At 43.1% G+C, this 25,256-nt stretch overlaps 1 protein-coding gene across 4 annotated transcripts in view; it reads left to right on the plus strand.

Moving 5' to 3' along the window:
- MTSS2 (MTSS I-BAR domain containing 2) overlaps positions 1-12,965 on the plus strand; it is an 86,510-nt gene extending 73,545 nt beyond the window's left edge. For all 4 annotated transcript variants that reach the window (XM_073605648.1, XM_073605651.1, XM_073605652.1 and 1 more), the window contains 3 exons: positions 3,557-3,718; positions 4,878-5,043; positions 7,151-12,965. In XM_073605648.1, coding sequence (XP_073461749.1) covers positions 3,557-3,718; positions 4,878-5,043; positions 7,151-7,935 — 1,113 coding nt within the window. In that variant the 3' untranslated portion in view covers positions 7,936-12,965. The remainder of the gene's footprint in view (positions 1-3,556; positions 3,719-4,877; positions 5,044-7,150) is intronic.
- Positions 12,966-25,256: the final 12,291 nt, after the last annotated feature.

A 25,256-nucleotide genomic window follows, 5' to 3' on the forward strand; every position in this document is an offset into this window, starting at 1 on the left:
CACATAACAGCGAAGCATCATCTATTGTATATTAAAAAGTTGCAATGACCACCGTTTTATTCCCTAGGGTGTCTGCTTAAAAGAATATATATATATATACAGTGGGGACGGAAAGTATTCAGACCCCCTTACATTTTTCACTCTTTGTTATATTGCAGCCATTTGCTAAAATCAATTAAGTTCATTTTTTTTCCTCATTAATGTACACACAGCACCCCATATTGACAGAAAAACACAGAATTGTTGACATATTTGCAGATTTATTAAAACAGAAAAACTGAAATATCACATGGTCCTAAGTATTCAGACCCTTTGCTCAGTATTTAGTAGAAGCCCCCTTTTGATCTAATACAGCCATGAGTCTTTTTGGGAAAGATGCAACAAGTTTTTCACACCTGGATTTGGGGATCCTCTGCCATTCCTCCTTGCGGATCCTCTCCAGTTCTGTCAGGTTGGATGGTAAACGTTGGTGGACAGCCATTTTTAGGTCTCTCCAGATATGCTCAATTGGGTTTAAGTCAGGGCTCTGGCTGGGCCATTCAAGAACAGTCATGGAGTTGTTGTGAAGCCACTCCTTCGTTATTTTAGCTGTGTGCTTAGGGTCATTGTCTTGTTGGAAGGTAAACCATCAGCCCAGTCTGAGGTCCTGAGCACTCTGGAGAAGGTTTTCGTCCAGGATATCCCTGTACTTGGCCGCAATCATTTTTCCCTCGATTGCAACCAGTCGTCCTGTCCCTGCAGCTGAAAAACACCCCCACAGCATGATGCTGCCACCACCATGCTTCACTGTTAGGACTGTATTGGACAGGTGATGAGCAGTGCCTGGTTTTCTTCAAACATACCGCTTAGAATTAAGGCCACAAAGTTCTATCTTGGTCTCATCAGACCAAAGAATCTTATTTCTCACCATCTTGGTGTTTTTTAGCAAACTCCATGCGGGCTTTCATGTGTCTTGCACTGAGGAGAGGTTTCCGTCGGGCCACTCTGCCATAAAGCCCCGACTGGTGGAGGGCTGCAGTGATGGTTGACTTTCTACAACTTTCTTCCATCTCCTCACTGCATCTCTGGAGCTCAGCTACAGTGATCTTTGGGTTCTTCTTTACCTCTCTCACCAAGGCTCTTCTCCCCCGATAGCTCAGTTTGGCCGGACGGCTAGCTCTAGGAAGGGTTCTGGTCGTCCCAAACATCTTCCATTTAAGGATTATGGAGGCTACTGTGCCCTTAGGAACCCTAAGTGCAGCAGAAATTTTTTTGTAACCTTGGCCAGATCTGTGCCTTGCCACAATTCTGTCTCTGAGCTCTTCAGGCAGTTCCTGTGACCTCATGATTCTCATTTGCTCTGACATGCACTGTGATCTGTAAGGTCTTATATAGACAGGTGGGTGGCTTTCCTAATCAAGTCCAATCAGTATAATCAAACACAGCTGGACTCAAATGAAGGTGTAGAACCATCTCAAGGATGATCAGAAAAAATGGACAGCACCTGAGTTAGATATATGAGTGTCACAGCAAAGGGTCTGAATACTTAGGAACATGTGATATTTCAGTTTTTCTTTTTTAATAAATCTGCAAAAATGTCAACAATTCTGTGTTTTTCTGTCAATATGGGGTGCTGTGTGTACATTAATGAGGAAAAGAATTAACTTAAATGATTTTAGCAAATGGCTGCAATATAACAAAGAGTGCAAAATTTAAGGGGGTCTGAATACTTTCCGTCCCCACTGTATATATATATATATATATATATATATATATATATATATATATATATATATATAATGTTTGGGGGTTCTGAGTAATTTTCTAGCAAAAAACTATGATTTTTACATGTAGGAGAGAGGTGTCAGAATTGGACTGGGTGGCAAGGGGTTAATTACCACAAGTAATATACAAATAATTATTATATATTATTTTTAAGGTAATATACTATATTTTCAAAAACTGTACTCAAGCAGGTGGCTTAATGGACAAAGTACTGAAGTTTGAAGTTATAACTTCAAACCAGTAATTTCACAGTAAATAGATAAATAATACATTATTATCTTATAGCATATAGCATATTAATATATGATTTAGCTTGTACCTTTTCAGCAGCAGCAGATTCTCATTCCCCCTCTTAACTGTGTGAGAAAAACATCGGATTGTGGGTAAATCTCATACTCATAAACCTATGTTTTTTCCTTGTAGTTAAGAGGGCTGGACTGGAAGGGAGCATTTGTCATTTAGACACATGCCCCTCCAATGACACTACAGTGAGAGGCGTGCCTCCACTGCAGCATTTTTACTGGACAGCTTGGGCCAATTGTACTTTACCATTGGTCCAAGACTCCAAGCTGTCTATTGAGCTCATTGCCTCTGACAAGAAGTGAGGAGAGGCACCGTGAGCTCATCCTTTTAGTCTGCTGCAAACAGAGTGTGCCAGCTTGTATTTAAACTGGCTGCTTTGTATGTAGCTTCTGATAGGCTGTGCAAGGAGCCCCATATCTCTGGAACCATAGATGATAGGAGCCCCAAATTTTGACCAGTGGTGGGGTAGGACTTCAGCTACCCACCCCCTAAATTCTCTGTGACCCCAGGTCGCCGAGCTATGCCCCTTTGAAGTCGATCGTGTTTTTATTATTTTTTTTTTGTTTTTTTAATGTTCATGGCAGTCTCTGCCTCCCCTGACTGCACGTCCCTGCCTTACCTTACACATTAGACATGTGTGGGGAACTGTGTCAAATGCTTTTGCAAAATCCAAGTATACCACATCCACAGCCACCCCTCTGTCCAAGCTTTTACTTACTACCTCCTCATAAAAAGAAATCAGGTTTGTTTGACAATTTCTGTCTTTCATGAAACCATGCTGTCTGTTGCTTAAAATATTTTTTTCCAGCGTGGTCTTTTATTAAACTTTCCAGTATCTTCCTGACTATAGAAGTTAAACTAACAGGTCTATAGTTACTTGGTAAAGACTTTCATCCCTTTATAAATACGGCCACCACATTGGCCCTATGCCAATCCAGTGGTACCATTCCAGTCATTAATGAGTCCCTAAAAATTAGAAACAATGGTTTAGAAATGACAGAGCTCAATCCTTTAAAGATCCGTGGGTGGATGCCATCTGGTCCAGGGGCTTTATCCACCTTTATCCAGGTGCTTTGGCTATGTAGGGGTATCAGACAAACCAGAAATGTGCAACTTGAAGTTTATTGTAGGGATGTAAGATAAATAAACAATGTCAATAAAAAGGTAACAGGGGTATGCAATAAGCAAAAGACAAAGTATCACAAGCAGTGAAACTATTGCAGTACATGGCTGCCTAGGAGTAGCTCACACAAAGGCCACCAGTCCATCAGTCACAGTCCTGACTCTGGTCATTATTGGACAACACAGATATATATATATTAGAAACCCTACACGAAAGTGGCGGTAACACGATGAACATGGAGGTTGTCACTACAATGTTGATCTGATTGAATATTTATTCATGTGACTTTAATTGCACTCTAATAATTACCCTTGGGAGGCATTGTACCAGAATCATCCAATCACCAATTATTGCTCTCTGTTACAGGATTGGTCCCGCTCTGGCCAATATGAAACTCCCCCGGCCAGTTCAATGCAGCGCAGGAAGGATCGTGTAGAACACCTCCGAGAAGCAGAGCTTGGTCCCGGTTATCAGAGTATGGAGGACCCTTACCGCCCTCGGATGTCCCCCGCTGTCATTGCTGCTAAGGTGGGCTTATTATTGTGATTGATGACCAGGGCTGGAGGCACCAGATATAGATCCAGAGGGGACTAATCAGCTTCAAGGGATCATAACATGGTCTGTCTTGATAGGAATGGAAGGCTACGTGTATGGAGATGTCTGGGACAGGACTACCTGACATTAGCCAATCAGGATCTCCCATTCTCCAAATATCCTTCTCCAGGGAAGATCTGAATCTAATTGGCTGCTATGGAACAATAGACAGTTCAAATCTTCTCTCTATGTCAGCAGCTCACAATACATCCACTTAGTATATGACACCAATGGTGGTGTGCCTAGTGGGGGCCGGTGGGTGCACCGACCACCCTCTTCTGTTATTGCCGAGGGGTGGGGGGGGATTGTTGCTGAACTGCTGTTGGGGGAGTTGACCGCATATTATTATTATTATTAATGATTGCATATTGGTTGCCTGCATACTTTAAATGAATGTTGCCTGAGTATTGGATATGATTACTCTTTACTCACCACCCTAAATATGCAGTATAAATACCTCAGAGATGTCAAAGATTATAAACCTAGAGAGCTCCAAAATAAATACAAATAAATACACAGTATATCAAATGATATCAATAAATAAATCAATCTACAAAATACACAATGGGGTTAATTTACTAAAACCGGAGTGCGAAATCTTGTGCAGCTGTGCATGGTAGTCAATCAGCTTCTAACTTCAGCTTGTTCAATTAAGCTTTGGCAAAAAAAAAACTGGAAGCTGATTGGTTTCTATGCAGAGCTGCACCAAATTTTGCACTTTTTCGTTTTACTAAGTCAACCCCAATGTATTAAAATAATACCCATAGCTAAGTCAATATCACGATAAATACACAATGCATTAAAATAATACCAATAACCAAGTCAATGTCCCAAAATAAATACACGGTGTGTCAAAATAATAGCAGTAATGTCAAATACACTAGATCCATCAGAGACCACCAATACTAATCACTATTTACATTGTATGCAGGCAATATTCAGTGTGGTCAGCCCATAGAAGGACTTTGCCCTCTTTTTACTGCCAATGCCAGGCACAAGCCAATGGTTTCTCAGTCGTTTTATAGATCTACATTAGATTTAGATGTTCAGAGGGTGTGAAATTAAATGGTTTCCTTTTGTCTTGGTGTGGCAGCATGGAGAGGAGGTGTCCCCGGCCGCCAGTGACCTGGCCATGGTACTGACCCGTGGACTGAGCCTGGAGCACCAGAAAAGCAGTCGTGATTCTCTGCAATATTCTAGTGGCTACAGCACCCAAACTACGACCCCATCCTGCTCCGAGGACACAATTCCATCCCAAGGTAAATACTTTGGGTGTTCCCCACACCATCCTATCATAATGTCTGCTGATATTTCATACCCCACCAATCAAACATTAGCCAAACACCATGGCAGGCACATATATGTACATGTATATGTTTAAAGTGATTATAGCGTAAATGCATGTGTATGTCGATGGTCCAACATCTGGCAGGCCAGTATCCTGGCATGAAGGCAATAGAACATTCTGCCAAGTCAGTAAATATATCCCTTGTAGTACAGCAACATCAATTGTTAAAGTTCGAAAGAGTATGGCACAACTGTAAATCTTCCACGAGCAGGCTATCCATCAAAACTCTGAGACCATATACAAGAGAGACTATTGAGGGAATCCACCAAGAGAGAGAATAGTGAGAGAGGTCACCATAAGGGAGACCAATGAGAGTCTACCAAGAGTATTAAAGCAGCCACTATTAAAGCAGCCAATAAATAAGACTTGTGGTAAAGGCCATAAAGAGGGAGACAAGTAGGGGAGGCCACCAAGAGGGAGACTAGTTAGGGAGGCCACCAAGAGGGAGACTAGTTAGGGAGGCCACCAAGAGGAAGACTAGTGAGGGAGGCTACCAAGAGGGAGACTAGTAAGGAAGACCATCAAGAGGAAGGTGACCAAGAGGGAGATGAGTAAGGGAGGCCACCAAAAGAGAAATAAAATAGGAAGGCCACCAAGAGGGAGATGAGTGAGGGAGACCACCAAGAGGGAGACTAGTGTGGGAGGCCACCAAGAGGGAGACTACTGAGGGAGGCTACCAAGAGGGAGACTAGTGAAGGACGCCACCAAGAGGGAGACTACCAAGAGGGAGATGAGTGAGGGAGGCCACCAAGAGAGAGACAAAATAGGAAGGCCACTAAGAGGGAGATGAGTGGAGGGGGCCACCAAGAGGGAGACTAGTAGGGAAGATGACCAAGAGGAAGGCGAGTGATGGAGATGACCAAGAGGGAGATGAGTGAGGGAGGCCATCAAGAGAGAGACCAAATAGGAAGGCCACCAAGAGAAAGATGAGTGAGGTAGACCACCAAGAGGGAGACGAGTGAGGGACGCCACCAAGAGGGAGACTACCAAGAGGGAGATGAGTGAGGGAGGCCACCAAGAGAGAGAAAAAATAGGAAGGCCACTAAGAGGGAGATGAGTGGAGGGGACCACCAAGAGGGAGACTAGTAAGGGAGGCCACCAAGAGGGAGACTAGTAGGGAAGGCCACCAAGAGGGAGACTAGTAGGGAAGACCACCAAGAGGAAGGCGAGTGATGGGGGTGACCAAGAGGGAGATGAGTGAGGGAGGCCACCAAGAGAGAGACCAAATAGGAAGGCCTCCAAGAGGAAGATGAGTGAAGGAGACCACTAAGAGGGAGACGAGTGAGGGAGGCTACCAAGAGGGACATGAGTGAAGGAGGCCACCAACAGGGAGACAAGTAAGGGAGTCAACCAAGAGGAAAACTAGTGAGGGAGGCCTCCAAGAGGCAGACTAGTGAGGGAGGCCACCAAGAGGGAGACTAGTAAGGAAAGCCACCAAGAAGAAGGTGAGTGATGGAGGCGACCAAGAGGGAAGAAAGTGAGGGAGGTTGTCAAGAGGAAGATGAGTGATGGAAGCGACCAAGATGGAGACAAACAAGGGAAGCCACAGAGAAAGAGACACGTGAGGGAGCCATTGAAGGAGACTGGTGAAAAAGGCCACCAAGAGGAAGACCAGTGAGGGAGCCATGATAAAAAACGACTAGTGAGCCATAGGGCTGTGCTGTACAGAGGTGGAGAAACTTGAGTGTCTGGCATAAAGCCCTGACCTCAACCCTACTGAACACCTTCTCATAAATTAGCACAAATTCCCACAGACACACTCCAAAATGAACCTTCCCAGGAGAATGGTGGATGTTAAACTCTATATTAATGGCCATGGTTTTGGAATGGTATGTCCAATGAGTTCATATAGATGTGATGGTCTTCAAACATTTGGTCATATAGTGTATTTGTAAGGAGAATCAAGCATTCATATCAGACGATATAATGTGAGTCTTTCTCATCTTGGTATCTGCTGAGTGTGGTCTGTAATTATGTTCTATAATGTATACTTAGGTGAACTCCTCTTGTTTTCACAGGTTCTGACTACGACTGTTACTCTGTGAATGGCGATGCAGATGGGGATGGCTCTGCTGACTTTGACCGATCCTCCACTGTTCCACGTAGCAGCAGTTTGGCCCAGAATTACCGCCGTATGCTCCAAACCAAGCGTCCGGCTTCTACAGCAGGCCTACCTATTGCAATGCCTCCTGCTGGCTCTGCTCCACCACCACCACAAGCTGGTTCTACCCCTGGTGTGGCAACAATACGCCGCACTCCATCAACCAAGCCCACTGTAAGACGCACTTTATCCAATGCTGGACCCATTCCATGTCGCCCTCCGATTGTGCCAGTAAGAACCCCCACTGTGCCAGACTCTCCAGGAGGAGGGCTGGGAGGACGTTCCCGTGTGGGGAGTGAAGAGTGTGTTTTCTATCTAGGAGGGGAAGACGGGAGCCCCCTTGACTATGCCAAGTCATCCCCAAAACGTCTTAGTCTCCCAAATGCAGCCTGGGGAGGAGCGGGGGAGATGTCTGTCTATGGCGGTGGAGGAGGGGATGAAGAAGACATGGGAGGAGGCCTTCTGGCAGCTAATCGACACAGCCTGGTGGAGAAGATTGGGGAGCTTGTGGCAGGGGCTCATGCTTTAGGGGATGGGCAGTTTCCCTTTCCATCAGCCCCTGACAGGAGTCAGATTCCCGCCCCAGCAGGCGGAGGGGGCGGATCAGAACCACCGGCTGGCGATATGCTGGCATCAATACGCAGAGGGGTGCGGTTACGTCGGACCCAGACAAATGACCGTTCCGCTCCCCGTATCTTGTGATTTGAGTTGGAAGGTTGCTAGGATCAAGGATTGGTGCTCCAGATGGGGAGGGGAGTGACATATACTCTGATGCAGGAAAATTGCAAATCTAGAAACCAAGGGGTAAACATGCAGCTGTATCAACAACGACAAGGGTTACATTTGGTTCCAGACCAAAATGTTCGAACCATTCCATGCTAGTCGCATGCAGACCAAAACCGAACACACCATGTATTTTCCATTTGTGAAAACAGCATTGCTGGAGTGATCGAGTAGATGGTGTGTATGGTCCCCAATGGAATATTACTGCTTAACATACAATTCTACGAACATCATCTGATTGGACTGAGGAACACCCCTGAGGTTCACAAGTCAGGAAACTGTCACCTACACAGCCGGATAACCACAACCAACACACAAACCGAGACAGAGAGATAACCACATCTGTGTAGGAACCTAGCATGGCTTCTGTATTGTCCGTTGATGAACACCCCCCCCCCCCAAAAAAAAAAAATATCCCAGAATATAGTGGGCCAGAAATAGTCAAATAATTACCAGCCGATATCCAGGAGGACTTACCGCCAATAGTAAATGTACAAAGAATAGCCCTCTTTGTTCTGCTCTTATTACATCCAACTCAAGATTTAGGGTGCTAAATATGAATTTTAGTTATTTGTAACATTCTGTGGCATTATTTTCTTGTCTGCTGAATTTTTCAATGTAATAGTTACTCATTGTCTTGGCAGCCATAGTGCGAAGTGAAATGGACGATCCACAAATTATTCTAGAGAGCTGGAACAAGTAACATTCTGGAAACTGTGATAATTCTCTCTGTGGTCCGGCTTGTGTGAGATGCTGGTCCAGTCAGGTGGTGACACACTGATCACAATGGTGGCCTGAGCACTACTACTACTCCTACCTTCCACAGAACTCGGGACCCTTATTCCATACCTATATCACGTGAAGCCAATGCTCAATTTGTGCCAAACAGAAGATGTTTCAGACACTAAGCAGCTGCCAGGTCAATGCAGCTGATCAATACACGGATTGTGACAATGACCAACCCGTCATGGCAGAATAAAATACGAAAAACCAGTTGGTTAAGACTGCTGTACAAGCACACTGAGGCAAGGACAGCAGCTCTGGGGACATTGTGTTGGACTAATGGAAAGTTGCCTCTGGTCCTTTAATCATTGGAGCTTCACAAGAAAGCCTCAAGGAGATGAATTGTTCTTACACATGCCTTTAATGATCACAGAGGCCTCTATGACAACCTCCTTCAAATCAAGCCTTGTGTTATCTCAGTCCCAACTCTCCTCCCCCTCCCTGCTCTATGCCAGGCAATAGGCAGCATGCACTTCAACCACCGAACTCACTGCCACCAGCCAACCGATCACTGCATGCCACACAATCTGCTGACATCTCATCCAGTAATACTGCAATAAGGCACATCAGTCACACTGATAGCCTATAGGAAATAGCACTTAGGAAAAAAAATATATTTTAGAACTATTAATTTAATGCAAAAAGTGACTCACTGTAGATATTCTAAGCTTACCCGTTGCTCTAAACTAAATCTTATTGTGTAAGGTGCAATCCTTCACAAGGGACCCCCAATCCAACCCTGGGCACTGCCATTCCTATAAAATAACACAAGGTGGCAGTAGAAGGTCAACATTTGGTTGGTAGATTAGTGGCTGATTCCAACCTGGGGAGGGGGATCCCCCTTATTGCTCTGACATGTTTCAGGCATTGTTCATGACTGTAAAATAAGAACAAATGACAGCCCATGAAACATCTTTTAGGTTACTTTTCAGCCACCTGGAGATGTTTTTTTGGATGGGTTATTTAAGGAAAATGATGTATGAAAAAGGATCCCTACAGATAGAGGGTGATTTCACAGACTTAAGATGTAAAAATTAACTATAGAGTGATTTTTTTTTTCTCCCGCATAGGAATTGAAAGAATAACTATATCTCCCTATAGACTATAGAGGGCAGAAGTGGAGATTTAGCAGTGAGTGGATAGAAGATATTTTTACCCAGCTACTGGCTGAGCCAATGGCAGATAAAAGAAGAATATTGCTCACAAGGAGACTTGTGACATATGTAGCTATCTAACACCACCTGCTGGTTGGGTGGAGAATTGCAATGAGCTCTCCCATTGCAACATTGTAGCAGAAATTTAAAAAAAATTCTTGTTAAGTTTAGACTTTGTTCATATGTTTCCTGTAATGCTAAATAGATGAACTTATTTACAGCACAGAGAAGCACTTTCTAGGATATAGGGGCTTGTATACACTTGCGGGGGGATCACTTTTGACAGGCGCCTCCTCATCCGCTTATTTTAACCCTGTAAAGCCTGCACCACTGCGTTGCAACCCCATGCATTGCACATGGTTGCAGGGCAGTTGCCACGCAACCCCATATACTTAAATGGGTCTTGTTCAGCAGCAGTACTGCCAGCCAGGTGCAACAGGAAAGATCATTTTACTACTGCCGCAAAGCATCGTGACCGCAGCAAGTGGCCAACCCCTTACAGCGCTGTGTTATATTAAGGGATCGGTCAGGGGGTGCTAAAACTTGGCCCAACTGCCTGTTTTTTACCGCCCCTCAACCGCAAGTGTAAACTAAGCCTAGGAGAGGCTACTGGGACCAAAGTGATGCGCTGCAAGATTACTGCATTACCAGTATAAAATGTTTGCAAAATGTGACCTATTAAAGCCCAACTCCAGAAAAGACACAAAATCTACCCTTGTAGCCACCCTCGCCATGGTCGCACCCCTGTATCCTCCATGCACAGTCCAGGGTTAATAGCCCTGTGTTGTATATGATGGCACCAAGGGACCCCCCCACAGCCCAGCGCACCAGAGGGAGACGGAGACCAGAGCCAGCTGGAGTGATTGATATCACCGTAGGTGTGCACAGCTTATTGCATTAGGGTGTGCACCTCAAAGCTCAAACACACACGCATGTGCCTGTGTCTACATATAAATTGATATCCCTGCCGACACAGTGAAGGAGAAGTGCGTAAGCACCTCTCTTATGCCAGAGCTGGTAAGAGGGAGATCTTTTCCATCTACCTGCCTACACAGAGAGTGATAATGCTAATGTGCACAAGGTGATTAGGGTGTGCCCACCCTGCACACCCTGTGCACGCGCCTATTGATATCACCTGTTCAGGTCTCCCCAGATCGAACAAGCATTTAAGTCTTGCAGGATGGGGGAGACACCCACTGTAAGAATAGAGTTTGTCTAACTTCTGGACTTGGGCTTTAAGGATAAAGGCCTTAAAGCTGACCACACATGTAGCAATTTTCAGCCAGTTTTTTCGAGCAACCATAAATTGCGACTACGATTGTAAATCAAACTAAGCACCTAACACCTACATGGCGATCGACCACCTGAATTAAAAGAATGATTTGAATCAGGCTTGAGGCTGGAAAACTCTACAGCAATTTTGTCAATTTTTCCACGGTAGGCAATTCGATCCCATTTCCTTGTGATTGGTCAAAGCCACATTTTTCTGCCTTTGATTGGTTTGTGATTATAAAAAAAAAAAGCGTTCCATCAAGTTGCTGCATGTATGGGCAGCGTTTGAGTTGGGCCCTATGATGGTCTCGCTGGCTTTTACTTTGATATGAGCAAAGTTTGGCAGCCTCTCCTAATCTGGAAAAATAATCGCTGGTTTGTGTGAATGGACCAATCCGATCGTCTGTTTCACTTACAATATGACTTTCTTATATAGAACAGGTGTGATTCTATAAATCCGCTACAGAAGCCACAATTCTCAAAGCTTTCACACAAGGAGAAGAGCTTTTTTTGAACCATGTGACTTGCATTTTCAAATCTTATTGGACGCTGAAAATAACTGTCATTAAATAAGGATTCTTTTTTCTGGTGTGTAAGCTTTATGAACTGAGACTAAAGTATCTCTAAATAAAAAAAAAAAAAAGCAGCAAAAGATTTTTTATCTTATGTGTAGAAATAGATATATGGCTTTTTCTGGGCAGAGTGCAGAATCCCTTGAATGGGTTGCGGATTGAAGCACGCCAGAGTGACATGATGGTCCAGAAATGGATGGAAGTAGCTTTGTATGCGGGGGAGAGTATAAGGGAGGATAAATTATGTGAGTTATGGTGATACAGGGACCTATGGATGATATCTTTCATATATGATGTGCCAAAAAAGACAGAATGTCCTATTATTGTGTGATCCAGCCAGTGAAATGTCATAGTCACATAACATTCAGTGGCATCCATTATATTGTATGTTCAGGGCTGTGCCAAAGGGGTAAAAAGAATAGGTGGCCGCTGTGGGAGAGGGGGTGCAAAAAGGGCAGAACCTACAACCTATACTGCTAAAGTCCTTCAAATCACATGGGGGTGGGAAGGTGGGTGCACATTGGGCTTTTTACCATAGGTGCTAAAGAACCTTGTCTCGGCACTGAGTATGTTCATGGACAATGTTGTGAACACAATATAGGTGGGGGTGACATACATTCCACCATAGCTGGCGTTAGTTTGTGAGGCATGGGGTGCCACACATCCGTATTCTGGAAGCCCATCCTCCTCGCTCTCTGTACTGAGTAAAAGCTGCCTCACCTCTCTGGAAATTACCTGAACAGCAGAAAACCTCCTCCACACACTGACACTGCCAACACAATGTCATGGAAATACACATGCACAGTAAATGCAACTCCTGAACCCATCCAGCTTTCAGAGCACAAATAACTGTGTGTGTGTGTACAGGTATTTATCACTGGAACCTCCATTCCAAGCAGGAATGTATGAAATCATGTACATGAGGTGGCCATGGCACTACTGCACATGTGCAATGTATCCCCCCAACACAATGAGCACTATGACTTATATTAGGCACTGTGTATGCAGACTTTTGTTCCCTTCTGAATTGCTTTTCCCTACAAACAATAGAATTGGAAAATCAGCTTGATGCCCCTGAGAAGGAGGTCAGGAGCAGCTGAGAAGAAGGTCAGATGCAGCTTTGAAGGAGGTCGGGAGTAGCTGAGGAGAGGTCAGAAGCAGCTGAGAAGGAGGTTGGGAGCAGCTGGGAAGAAGGTCGGGAGCAGCTCAGAAGGAGGTAGGGAGCAGCTGAAAAGACAGGCAGTCAGGAGCATCTTGAAAGTAGGTCGGAAGCACCTTCCAAGGTGGTCAGTAGGAGCTGAAAAGAGGTTGAAACAACTGAGTAGGAGGTCAGGAGCAGCTTAGAAGAGGTCAGGAGCAGCTCAGAAGGAGGTGAGGAACAGTTCAGAAGTGATCAGGAGCAGCTGAGAAGGAGGTCAAAAGCAGCCAAGAAAGAGGACAGAAACAACTGAGGAGGTGATCAGGAGCAGCTCAGAAAGTCAGAAGTAGTTGAGAAGGAAGTCAGGAGGGGCTCAGAAGGTCAGGAGCAGATCAGAGGGTCAGAAGCAGCTTAAAAGGAAGTCAGAAGCAGCTGAGGAGGTCAGAAGTTGCTTGGATGCATCTCAAATGCCAGCTGAATACACCTAAAAGCTGTTGCATTTGCCCATCTGCACAGTCCTTACTTTTACTATATTTTCAGTCCCCTTTATTAGTATCAGTGCACATTTCATGTGGTTTTGTTCCTGCATGAGATATATGTGAAATACCTAACAGAGGTCAGACAGAGACCATCCCCATGACTTAGCTGAAGGAACTTAGAATGTTGCAGTGTACGCTCCATAGAAAACCGTATTTGTTAGTAAACTCGTCATATATATGCTGCAGCCTGTCTACATACATTAGAAAACCCCATCAGGATGGGATTTGGTGATTCATGTTTAATGTGCCAGCATACTCACATAAGCTTCAGATAATCAGCAAGGGAGGAGGAAGTTTTGAGGGAGATGGCCAAGTTTCCAAGGTGATGAAGAGGCCTCTTTTACAAAGCAGAGAAAAGAAGGAGCCATACAAACAGAGTAACTCTAATTTTATTCACTGGAGAGGGGGCTGTCCCATGATAAAATACCACATGGGACCCACAGGGCCCCAGGTCTGCCCTGCACCAAACAAAGAAAAATGTGAAAGATCCTGTTATGTGATGAGGAGCTCATGGTTCTTGAAGTGAGAAGGCTCAGAATGAGGAGCAGGTACATCCTGTGTCTTGATCATCACATGTACCATCAACACCTCTGTGATGGCCATCTCCTGATGCAATTCACTTTTTGTTTTGCGCTGCTTGTTTTATCGGTGAGGTCTTTTGACCTTCCAGAGAGCTGAAGAGAGAAGCTATAGATGATACTAAATCTAACAAAAATACAAATCTACACCTTGTTGAAAATACACAACAAGATGATGATGCTGTATTTGAACACATACAAGCCAAGAGAAAGTGGAGGCCCTCTTTATTTAGTTGCAAGTGAGTGAAGGTCAGGAAAGTTTCAAAGTTGTGGGTAGTGCAAGTGATCTAGAGATATTTAGGTAATTAATGATTTTATGGCTGTTCCGGTAATGTTCTACCAGTCTTGGCCATGGAGGTCCATAATTCTTCCTGGGTCATGAAGAGTCATAGTTCACACCACAAACAGGCTGGGTATATGGCTATATCTGTGAAGGTTCTCATCTAGTAGTAGTTAATCATATTCATCTGAACTTGTTTTGTAATATCAAAGCTGTTTCACCTCTCAGTCAGCATGCCAGGGATGTTCCACACACTCAACAGAACTAAAGAAGCTACTTGAATGAAAGATAAAACATCTTTAGTATTACAGGTCAATTAAAGACTAACCACTATTAGCCAAGTCTTTGGCAAATCAAATCACAAAATATCTAATGTGAAAATATTTAAGCTGCATGTATGAAGTCATCAAAGGACTGTGTGTGGGGTCATCATAGGACTGTGTATGAGGTCATCAATGAACTGTGTGTGCGAGGTCAACATATGACTGTGTGTGTGTGAACATCATAAGTCTGTGTAAGAGGTTATCTTGTGTAAGGCTGGCGTCTATGTTTTGGGTTTTCTCAAATAGAGCTGGCTGCTAAACAATCTGGCCGGTTCCTGAACTGGGCGGACTATTTCCTGGATTCCATAGTAATGTGTCCACCATGGTGTAAGATCTTCATAGGACTATGTAATAGGTCATCACAGGACTGTGTGTGTGCGGTCATCATAGAACTATCTAAGAGTTTGTCATAGGGCTGTGTGTGAGGTCATCATAGGACTATGTATGAGGTCATCACAGGACTGTGCATGAGGTCATCATAGAGCTATGTATGAGGTCATCAAATAATGTGTATGAAGTTATCATAGGACTATGTATGAGGTCATCACAGGACTGTGTGTGAGGTCATCATATGACTGTGTATGAGGTCTTTGTAGGACTATGCATGAGGTCATCATAGGATTGTGTATGAAGTTGTCCTAGAACTATGTATGAGGTCATCACAGGACTGTGTATGAAGTCATCATAGGACTATGTGTGAGATCGTCTCAGGACTGTGTGTGAGGTCATCATGGGACTATGTATGAGGTCTTTGTAGTACTATGTATGAGGTCATTAAAGGACTATGTTATGAGGTCATCACAGGACTGTGCATGAGGTCATCATGGGACTATGTATGAGGTCATCATAGGATGTGTATGAAGTTATCATAGGATTATGTATGAGGTCATCACAGGACTGTGCATGATTGTATGGGACTATGTATGAGGTCATTATAGGATTGTATAGGAAGTTGTCATAGAACTATGTATGAGGTCATCACTGGACTGTGTGTGAGGTCATCATAGGACTATGTATGAAGTAATCATAGTACCACTTCCATCATTACTTACATAACCTAGAATTTTAGTACACATGCCTAACAGTAGTTTGTACAGATCAGGCCATATACACAAGTGGCCAAGTTTGTGATGCCAAATGTGATAACCTTATATTTTTTGGGTGTGATCATTGTTAAACCAAACCGTCTCTATGAAAGTGGGATATAATCTGTTTCCAGTATTAAAAGCAAAGGAATCTACAGTATATGACTTGTAGGGGACCCGGGGAAACTTTAAGTATCAAGGAATTAAAGTTAGATCAGAAATAACCAAATTGTTGGCCAATGGTTTGGTAGGCCAGTTGGGAGAATAGAACCCTGGTGACCTGGAAGTTCGGGAGATTGGCCCTCTGTTGATGAGGAAAATTGGAAGATTAGGATTCAAGTGACCAGAAAGATTGGGAGATTAGGACTCAAGTGGCCAGAAAGATTGGGAGATTAGGACTCAAGTGACCAGAAGGATTGTGACTTTGATGGCCTGGAAGATTTGGAGATTAGGACTCTGGTGCCCTGCAAGTTGGGAGAAAAGGATGTTGGTGACCAGGAAGATTGGGCATTGTGTGACCAGGAAGCTCAGTACACTTCTAAAGCGTGTTTGGAGAGTCTAGGGATCCTAGTGGATGGGTTTGGTTACAAGCTGTGTTAGAAGATAAACAGGTGGTGCACTGATGGAGGAACAAATGATGGCTCTTGTAAGGTTTAGTGTATGATTGCAGATCTGAGCATATACAGGGCTCCAAGGATTCACTGACAGTTTTCGGACTACAAATCACACAGAAACTGATACAGTCCTGAGAAAAGGATTTGCTGTAAAAAAGGCAGTTCCAAGAAAGTTGGAATTGACTTTATATTTAATTATAAAGGTTTTAAAGCTGAACTCCAGCCAAATGCAACAACATATTTAAATTAAAATTATTATTACAGGTGATTCCTTTAGAACGAGTTGAAATGCCTGACTCTGTCCTCATGTCAGCTTCTTATGATCTTCTGTATAGCAGTGCTCACAGGGAGAGGGTCGATGGTCTAAAGTCCAATTAGAGCTTCAATATTATGCACAGTGCTGTCAGTCAATAGTCTGAACAGGTTGACAGGAGGAGGGATCAGAGTGACAACTCTATCAGTATGCACATCTCCTTCATGGTCCAATCAATCACTAAGGGAGGGTCAGGTACAATAATGTATGACTTAACTACGGTGGAGAAAATGGACGTCACTGATCTGGTTATGTTGTCTGACAGGACTACCTGTATCACAGGACTCGTTGAGCACAATTACAAACTTCTTCATAGGTTAGAATAATTTAAGCGTATATATTTAAAAGACTTACAATATTTTGCTATTTGCCGGGAGTTCAGCTTTAACTGATTTTGTAAGGGTGATATCAGGTCATGCTTGTCGCACAGGATAAGCCCACCCCCCCTCTCCATCACTAGTCCTACCTGTACATGACTTCCAAGACATGGCTGTGACAGTGTCTGACATCACAGTGATGTCCTGAGTCAAGCCTGACCCCTGGCACTGCAATGGCAGGATAGAGGCACTCCACACTCGAGCGGGCCTGAAATACGAGACTTCTAATTAAACAAACTTTCATTGCTGAGAATATAGGCAATGGGGCGTCTACCTCTCTGTGCACCATATTAAAAATACTGAACACCACTATTCACTACAAACTAGTGACATGACGTGCGTCTCTCTCTCTGAGGTCATTTTACTTGTCTATGTATTGTCAATGGCAGTTTAATATGGAAATCATTAGTCTCAGATTGAGCAGCCTCCATTGAGTCAGTATATGGCCTGTACGACGTTCCTGGTGGGAGTGTTATTCCAACAAATGTGCCACCCATGATTCACAAGTCCCGCCCTGGCGGAGCTCTGTATGACTAAACACTAGATTAAACAGGACCTCCACCCTCCCCATGGGAGTGTCACTGTTTTGCTAGTAGAGATTCACACTGGCTTTAAAGGGGAAATCTTTGACCAGTTTGGGAACTACGTAAAGCGTTAAAACCAATAATACCAGTAGATAAGCTATGTTAACCAGTTTTACCAAGAGCTATGCATTACACAAGAGTGGGATGGAGTACCCCCCTTGGTGATAGGTAGGATACCAAGGAAAGGCTAATGCAAGCACAATACACTCCCCTCGCCCTGTCCTCTCTCCGCCTCTCTCTTTTCTTATCTGGCATTGTGTGGGAAGGCTAGGAATCCCATTTCCTTTCTATTAGCTCCCTCTGTGTGTGTCTAGTACACAAAGCACTGTTGTCGTTGTACAGAGAAGCCCTATTTACACTGGATATGTGTGTCTACGTTTGTGTGTGTAACTTTCACATGCCTATATCTCTAACCTATCTGGCTAGATGCCGCCGTTTGCTTACTTTCCATGTTTTTTGCCTCATTTTTGTATGATGTAAGGGGGGCTCCCGCCTCCACCACCAACTGACGTCTCACTGTGTCTTTCAGATGTGCAAATGTTTTTTCTGCTCTTGCCGTTTACTGTTTTTTCTACATTTTTTTAAAGTTATTTTTGAGTTACGTTCTCTTCCTCTACTCACTCATGCCTTTTTCTTTTACTTTTTTTATTAATTTAAAAGCCAAATGATTCTTTTTTATAGTCATCCCTATTTTTCACTCACAATCACGCTGATTGGTAACTCCGCACTGTGAAGATCCAGTATTAATAAAACTTGTACTGTAATAAGTCGTCTCTGTGATTTTTGTGTATGTGTGGAGGGGGGGGGATGTGGGAGAACCTTATGCCGCGTACACACAATCGGACTTCTCGTCGGAAAAAGATATGATGGCTTTTCCGACGGGATTCCGCTCAAGTTTGCCTTGCATACACACGGTCACACAAAAGTTTGCTGAACTTATGACCGTCAAGAACGCAGTGATGTACAACACTACGACGAGCCGAGAAAATTAAGTTCAATGCTTCCGAGCATGCATCGAATTGTTTCCGAGCATGCGTAGGAATTTTGCGCGTCAGAATTGCCACAGACGATTGCATTTTCAGATAGGAACTTTTTCCGACCGAAAAATTGAGAACCTGCTCTCAAGTCCAGCCAGCAAAAGTCCGATGGAGCATACACACGGTCACATTTTCAGACGAAAAACTCTCGTCGGTCTTTTGCAGGCCGAAATTCCGATCGTGTGTATGCGGCATAAGAGGAAATGTAGACTTATTTGGGGAGGGTCAACTTCCACAATAACTTCTTCGCAGGATGTGGAAACCTTGCAAATGAACAAATTAATGGGGTGGGCAACTACATGGCAAATGGGGTTTAATGTAGAAAAATATAAAATAATGCATTTGAGTGGCAAAAATATGAATGCAATCTATACACGGGGGAGAACCTCTGGGGGAATCTAGGATGGAAAAGGACCTGGGGGTCCTAGTAGATGATAGGCTCAGCAATGACATGCAATGCCAAGCTGCTGCTAACAAAGCAAACATAATATTGCCATGCATTTAAAAGGGGATTAATTCCAGAGATAAAACGATAATTCTCCCGCTCTACAAGACTCTGGTCCAGCCGCACCTAGAGTATGCTGTCCAGTTCTGGGGCACCAGTCCTCAGGAAGGATGTACTGGAAATGGAGCAAGTACAAAGAAGGGCAACAAAGCTAATAAAGGGTCTGGAGGATATTAGTTATGAGGAAAGGTTATGATCACTGAACTTATTCTCTCTGGAGAAGAGACGCTTGAGAGGGGATATGATTTCAATATACAAATACTGTACTGGTGACCTCACAATAGGGATAAAACTTTTTGGCAGAAGGGAGTTTAACAAGACTCGTGGCCACTCATTAAAATTAAAAGAAAAGAGGTTTAACCTTAAACTACGTAGAGGGTTCTTTACTGTAATTGCGCAAGGATGTGGGATTCCCTTCCACAGGCGGTGGTCTCAGCGGGGGGGCATTGATAGTTTCAAGAAACTATTAGATAAGCACAAGAACGACCGCAACATAGGTTGGACTTGATGGACTTGTGTCTTTTTTCAACCTCACCTACTATGTAACTATGTAATGCTGAGATGTCCTCCACGTTATCAACGGCTGGTGCTTCCATCTTGATCAGGTCTTCTTCCAGGTTCAATGTCTTTGGCCACCTTGATTGGATGGGCCAGGATGCACATGGGAATGAATTACTTTGTCTTGGTACAGAATTATGGCGAGGTTGTACACTGAGCTGAGCATGTAATGAAAATTATTTCATTGCCATACAGAATCATATTGAGACTTACAATGAGCTGCGCTGGTGCACAGGATTACTTTGTCCTGCTACAAAATCTTAGCAAAGATTGTCCACTGAGCATGTACACAGGGTTACTTTGTCCCGGTTCAAAGACTTTGCAAAGGCTGTACACTGAGCTTAACATGTACACATGAGTTACTTCATCTTGGTACAGAATACTGCAGAGAGACTGTTCAATGAGCTGTGCAAGTGCATGGGGGTCATTTTGTCCCAGTACACAATCACACAATTATGCCGGGACTGTACACAAAGTTGCAGATGTGCACAGAAGTTACTTAATCCCAGTACAGAACCATGGCAAGACTGCACACTGAGCTGTATTCCAGATAGCAAGCAATTGAGCTGCAAGTTTAAAAAACTACTTTCTAAGCTATTGCTAGACATGCCAGGCTTCACAAGTTTGATGCACAATTGCAGCAAGTCTGCATTGCATGACTCCAGATCAACTTTCTTTTAAAACATTGTGCAAGTCTGCTACAAGTTCTGGTTCAGTTATGTTGTGCAATAATCCTCCCACCACAGGGGGTCACTGTCACTTGCAGAGCTCTTGCTGTAGACTCACCACTGCTTTTGCCCCGGAAGAAGTCCTTTAGTGACGAAACCGGTTGGGCTGAGTCACATATCCACATCATCGCGATTACCTGGAAGTGCAAGCGATCGCTATTCTACTTATTGGATTTGATTTTATGCTGAGTTGATTTTTGAAACATGTAAGTGCAATACTTTTAATAAAGTCAGCTCTTAAAAGGTTTTACACTATTGGCGCTTATCTCTTCATTGGGGTTATATCACAGGCTATGACAGTCTAAGGCAAGAGGATTGTTGCCACATCCATTGATGGTCTGGAGTGATTCTTGTCATTTTTTTCCCTGCTGGAACAGTAATGGATGAGGCACATTAGCCTGTTTTGACCTCCTGTAATAGGAGGTCCATGCTCTCTGGTAAGAGTACATGCATATTTGTGGTGGCGGTGAATCCACAAGCTGGAGGGATCCTGTCTGTGCTTGGAAAACAAGATTATTTTCACTTATTTTCACAATCTTGGGACCTTTTTGTTTGTGTTATTAAATAGACACTTGGACTCACTGTTTGAATAATCTGATCTTAGCGCAACACTTTTATTTATGATGTAAGCTATTGCTAGATTTGCCAGCCTTCACAAGTTTGTTGCACAATTTCAGCAAGTCTCCATTGCATGACTCCAGATCAACTTTCTTTGAAAACATTCTGCAAGTCTCCTGCAGGTTCTGGTTCAGTTATGTTGTGCAATAGTCCTCCCACCACAGGGGGTCACTGTGACTTGCAGAAATCTTGCTGCAGACTCGCCACTGCAACTTTGCTCTTGGCTAGAGACATGCCACCCAAATTTGCTACAAATTGCAAAAGTGTCAAATAGAACTTGTGCTTCAAGAGCTCTGCAAGTGTACAACTGGCCAGTGAAAATGTGCAGCAAGTTTTGCGTATTGTGCTATATACGCCATATATAAAAAATGTATTTGCTATTCCCCCCCCCCCCCCCCCCCCACGAAAGATGGAATTACCCTTTAACATTACCTAATCCCTGTACAGAATCAAAGTGATACTGTACACTGAACTGTGCATGTGCATGGGAGTTACTGCATTCCATTACAGAATCCTTGCCAAGACTGTACTAAGAACTTCACATGTGTGGCTCAGGGGTTGATTTACTAAAGGCAAATAGACTGTGCACTTTGCACTCTGCAAGGGCAGTTGCTGCAGAGCCAATCACATGCGAGCAAAAATGCTGTTTTTTTTTTTTTTTTTCCTTGCATGTGATTGGGTATTCTTTGCCAAATAAAGCTTTACCTCATTTACTAAGCTCTGGAGAAACTGCACTTTGCAAAGTGAACAGTCTATTTGCCTTTAGTAAATCGACCCCTAGGCATATAGACTGTAGTGTGGACTTGCAGTTGCTCCAGAGTTTAGCAAATGAAGTAATAAAGCTTCACTTTGCAAAGAACCCAGTCACGTGCACGGAAAATTTACCAGCAATTTTGCTTGCACGTGATTGGATGATGGAAGTAAGCAGGGCTCTTGCTCATTTACTAAGCTCTGGAGCAACTGCTCTTGCAGAGTGCACAGTCTATTTGCTTTTTTTTTTTTTTCTTTTTTTTTTTTATAAACCCCATAGTCTCTTCTGTTATAAATACGCAACTTTTCAATGTTTTTTTTTTTATAAGTTTATCCAGCTACAACAGCAACTCTGTATCCGCGTTTCCAAAGAAAGCCAGCAGAGATTTGCAGCTGCTACAATTTTGCTTATAGCTCAGGGCTTCAAAATGTATTACATTGTTGTTTTTAGGGGTTTGACACTTTCATTAAATCCTACTCTGAGAAGAAACAAATATCAATGGCCCCCAAAAATACAAACAAACATAATGAGGGATCACATAGCCTCTCCTTGTTATTTATAAACATAGGAAGTATACAGTATAAACCACACGTTTTATAATGTGTATTTTCTTACCATCTGTTCGCAATAACATTTATGTCACTGTAAAATCAACTCCAAACTTTGTAATTCTAAATAAGGAAACCTTGTACATACCCGCTGTATTACATCACATACAGACATGAGCAAGAAAGGTTTCTGGACAGATTTTATATGACAACGCCCCTCACACCATTAATCTTCCTTTACTTGGAAAGAAAATTACGAACCATTTTAATCGTAAGATTCCTAAAAATATGTTTTTCTTTGTTTTAGAGGGTAAATGTGAACCATTGCATTATTAATAATTTGTACTTCCCTTTACATACAGAAGATACAGTTATGGGGTTGATTTACTTAAGGCAAATAGACTGTGCACTTTGCAAAGTTGCAGTTGCTCCAGACCTTAGTAAATTAAGTAAAGCTTCATTTTGCAATGAATACCCAATCACATGCAAGGAAAATTAATAAAAAGCCCAGCATTTTTGCTTGCACATGATTGGACGATGAAAGTCTGCAGAGCTTCTGCTCATTTACTAATCTCCGGAGCAACCGTTTTTGTAGAGTGCAACTGCACTTTTCAAAGTGCACAGTCTTTATTTGCCTTTTGCCTAGTATTTGCCTTTAGTAAATCAACCTCCTTTTCACATCTATGGGGTTTATTTACTAAAGGCAAATCCATTTTGCACTACAAGTGCACTGCAAGTGCACTTGAAAGTGCACTTGGAATCGCAGTCGCTGTAGATCTGAAGGGGGCTTGCAGGGAAAATAAAAAACAGCACTTTCGCTTGTACATGATTGGATGATAGAAATCAGCAGAGCTTCCCCTCATTTCAGATCTTCCTTTCAGATCTACAGTGACTCCACTTTCAAGTGCACTTGCAGGGCACTTGTAGTGCACAGTGGATTTAAATAGGTATGAAACAATGTCACGCTACTAGTGGTAAAAAATTATATGTAGGTAAAAAATAGTAAAGCCGCTAGCATAAACAGTATAGTGAACTGTACAAATAAGTGGAAAGATAAAAAAATGCCGCGCTATCGAATAATTAAGTGCAAAAAAGTGAAGTATCGCCTCAAGTGCAAATATAATGCTGGATTCTGTTTACATGACCCACACTCTGTGCTATCCAAAACAAATCAGAAAAGTTTGTCACAGGTAGGTGAAAATGTCCATATAAGACAGAAAAAAAAAACTGCAACTAAAACTGTCTGTGATAAACCAAAAAAAAATGTTTTGTGGGAGATTCTTCAGTAGATAAAATAAAGTCCCATATGTAGATAATGCATGTAGATGATAATTAATCAACCACTATATGTGACAGGAATAACCTCTTCATAAGATAATTTGCCGCATCAAGATGGAAATATTGAAGGAATGGGTTACGCTTACCATGAGAGGTGGACACACTCACCATACGGCGGTGGGTCAATCAGGCGTTTGGATTCAACAATCCAGCAGATGTTTGATGGAAGGAGCTGGTGTGGAAATACGCCTCAATACTTCTGTCTAAATCCCTGGTAAGCAAATGGTGTAGCTAGGACCACCCAGCTAGCAAACTTAAACTCCCATCCAGTAGTCACACTTGGTAGGATGTACAAACTCCCAATGATGTCACATCAAACCATGAAAAAAGGAGAGAAGAGAAGGGCTTTTATATTGTTGGGGCAATTCAAAATGGCTCTAGCGTCACTTTGCTCAACTTCCCTTAACCCCTTCACACCTATGCACCAGGGTCTACAGATTTCCCATGCATGCCAGAAACTAAAGATAGCTGGTTGCAGGTTGTCATTTTCTGATACAAATTGGGATGATAGATAAAGTCTGCCAGTTTGCCAACCCTCAATTGCAAGCAAATCGGAGGATAGCACAGAGTGTGGGTCATGTAAACAGAATCCAGCATTATATTTGCACTTGAGGCGATACTTCACTTTTTTGCACTTTGTTATACACTAGCGCTGCATTTTTTATCTTTCCACAGTGGATTTGCCTTTAATAAATCAACTCCTATATCTTTCCTTATGCTTATAGTTATTTACAGACCTCAAAAGCCCAAGCTGAGATATACACTCAGTTATGAATTGTTTTTCATAGTGATTCTACCTTTATCAGAGAGAGTCCCAGGAATTAGGAAATTATAACTCCTGTGCTGTCTTTTTAAATAACCCATAGTGCTCTGAGAATCCCACTCCCTGCTGTGAGTGTCTTACCTGTTGCACATCTGTGCCCCCATCCCAGGCTCTTCTGGTTCCCCACGCCGCTTCAAGCTCCTTTCTTAGCCAGCGAGGAGCCAGAGACCATACAGGACACTTACAGGAGATAGAGGAAATGTAAGCAGACCCATCATCTGACCTTATAACAGCTCTTGAAGCCCATCAAGTCATGTGTAAAATTAATACAGATATTACCTTTACATCACCTTTCACCCTAGGCTGGCACCATTTTTTTTTGGGGTGTCTTCAGTTATATCCTGGATTAAGGTGCTGGTCCAGGGATGACACACTATTTAAAGACTTTGGCTGCCTCTCACTCTGTGACCAGCCACTGTAAAAATCCCTCACATTCTCACAAGGTCATTCTGCTGCCTTTCACCCTGTGACCAGCCAATGTATGAATCCATCACGGTTTCTCCACTACCTCTCACTTATCAGCTCTTATATTCACATCCATGAGGCCATGAGTGGAGCCCTATGGGTGGATGTTAATGGACCATCAGGAACCAATCAGACATCCTGCTGATGTGAGCAGGAGGGAGGCCATGCTGGAGATGGTGGGGAGGAGAGCTTGGACCTCTAGATAGTGTTGTACATGATATGAATGTATAATGGTGCTATGTGTGACATTATGGGGG

This window comes from Aquarana catesbeiana, linkage group LG11 (assembly GCF_042186555.1).
Source record: "Aquarana catesbeiana isolate 2022-GZ linkage group LG11, ASM4218655v1, whole genome shotgun sequence".
Classification (NCBI taxonomy): Eukaryota; Metazoa; Chordata; class Amphibia; order Anura; family Ranidae; genus Aquarana; species Aquarana catesbeiana.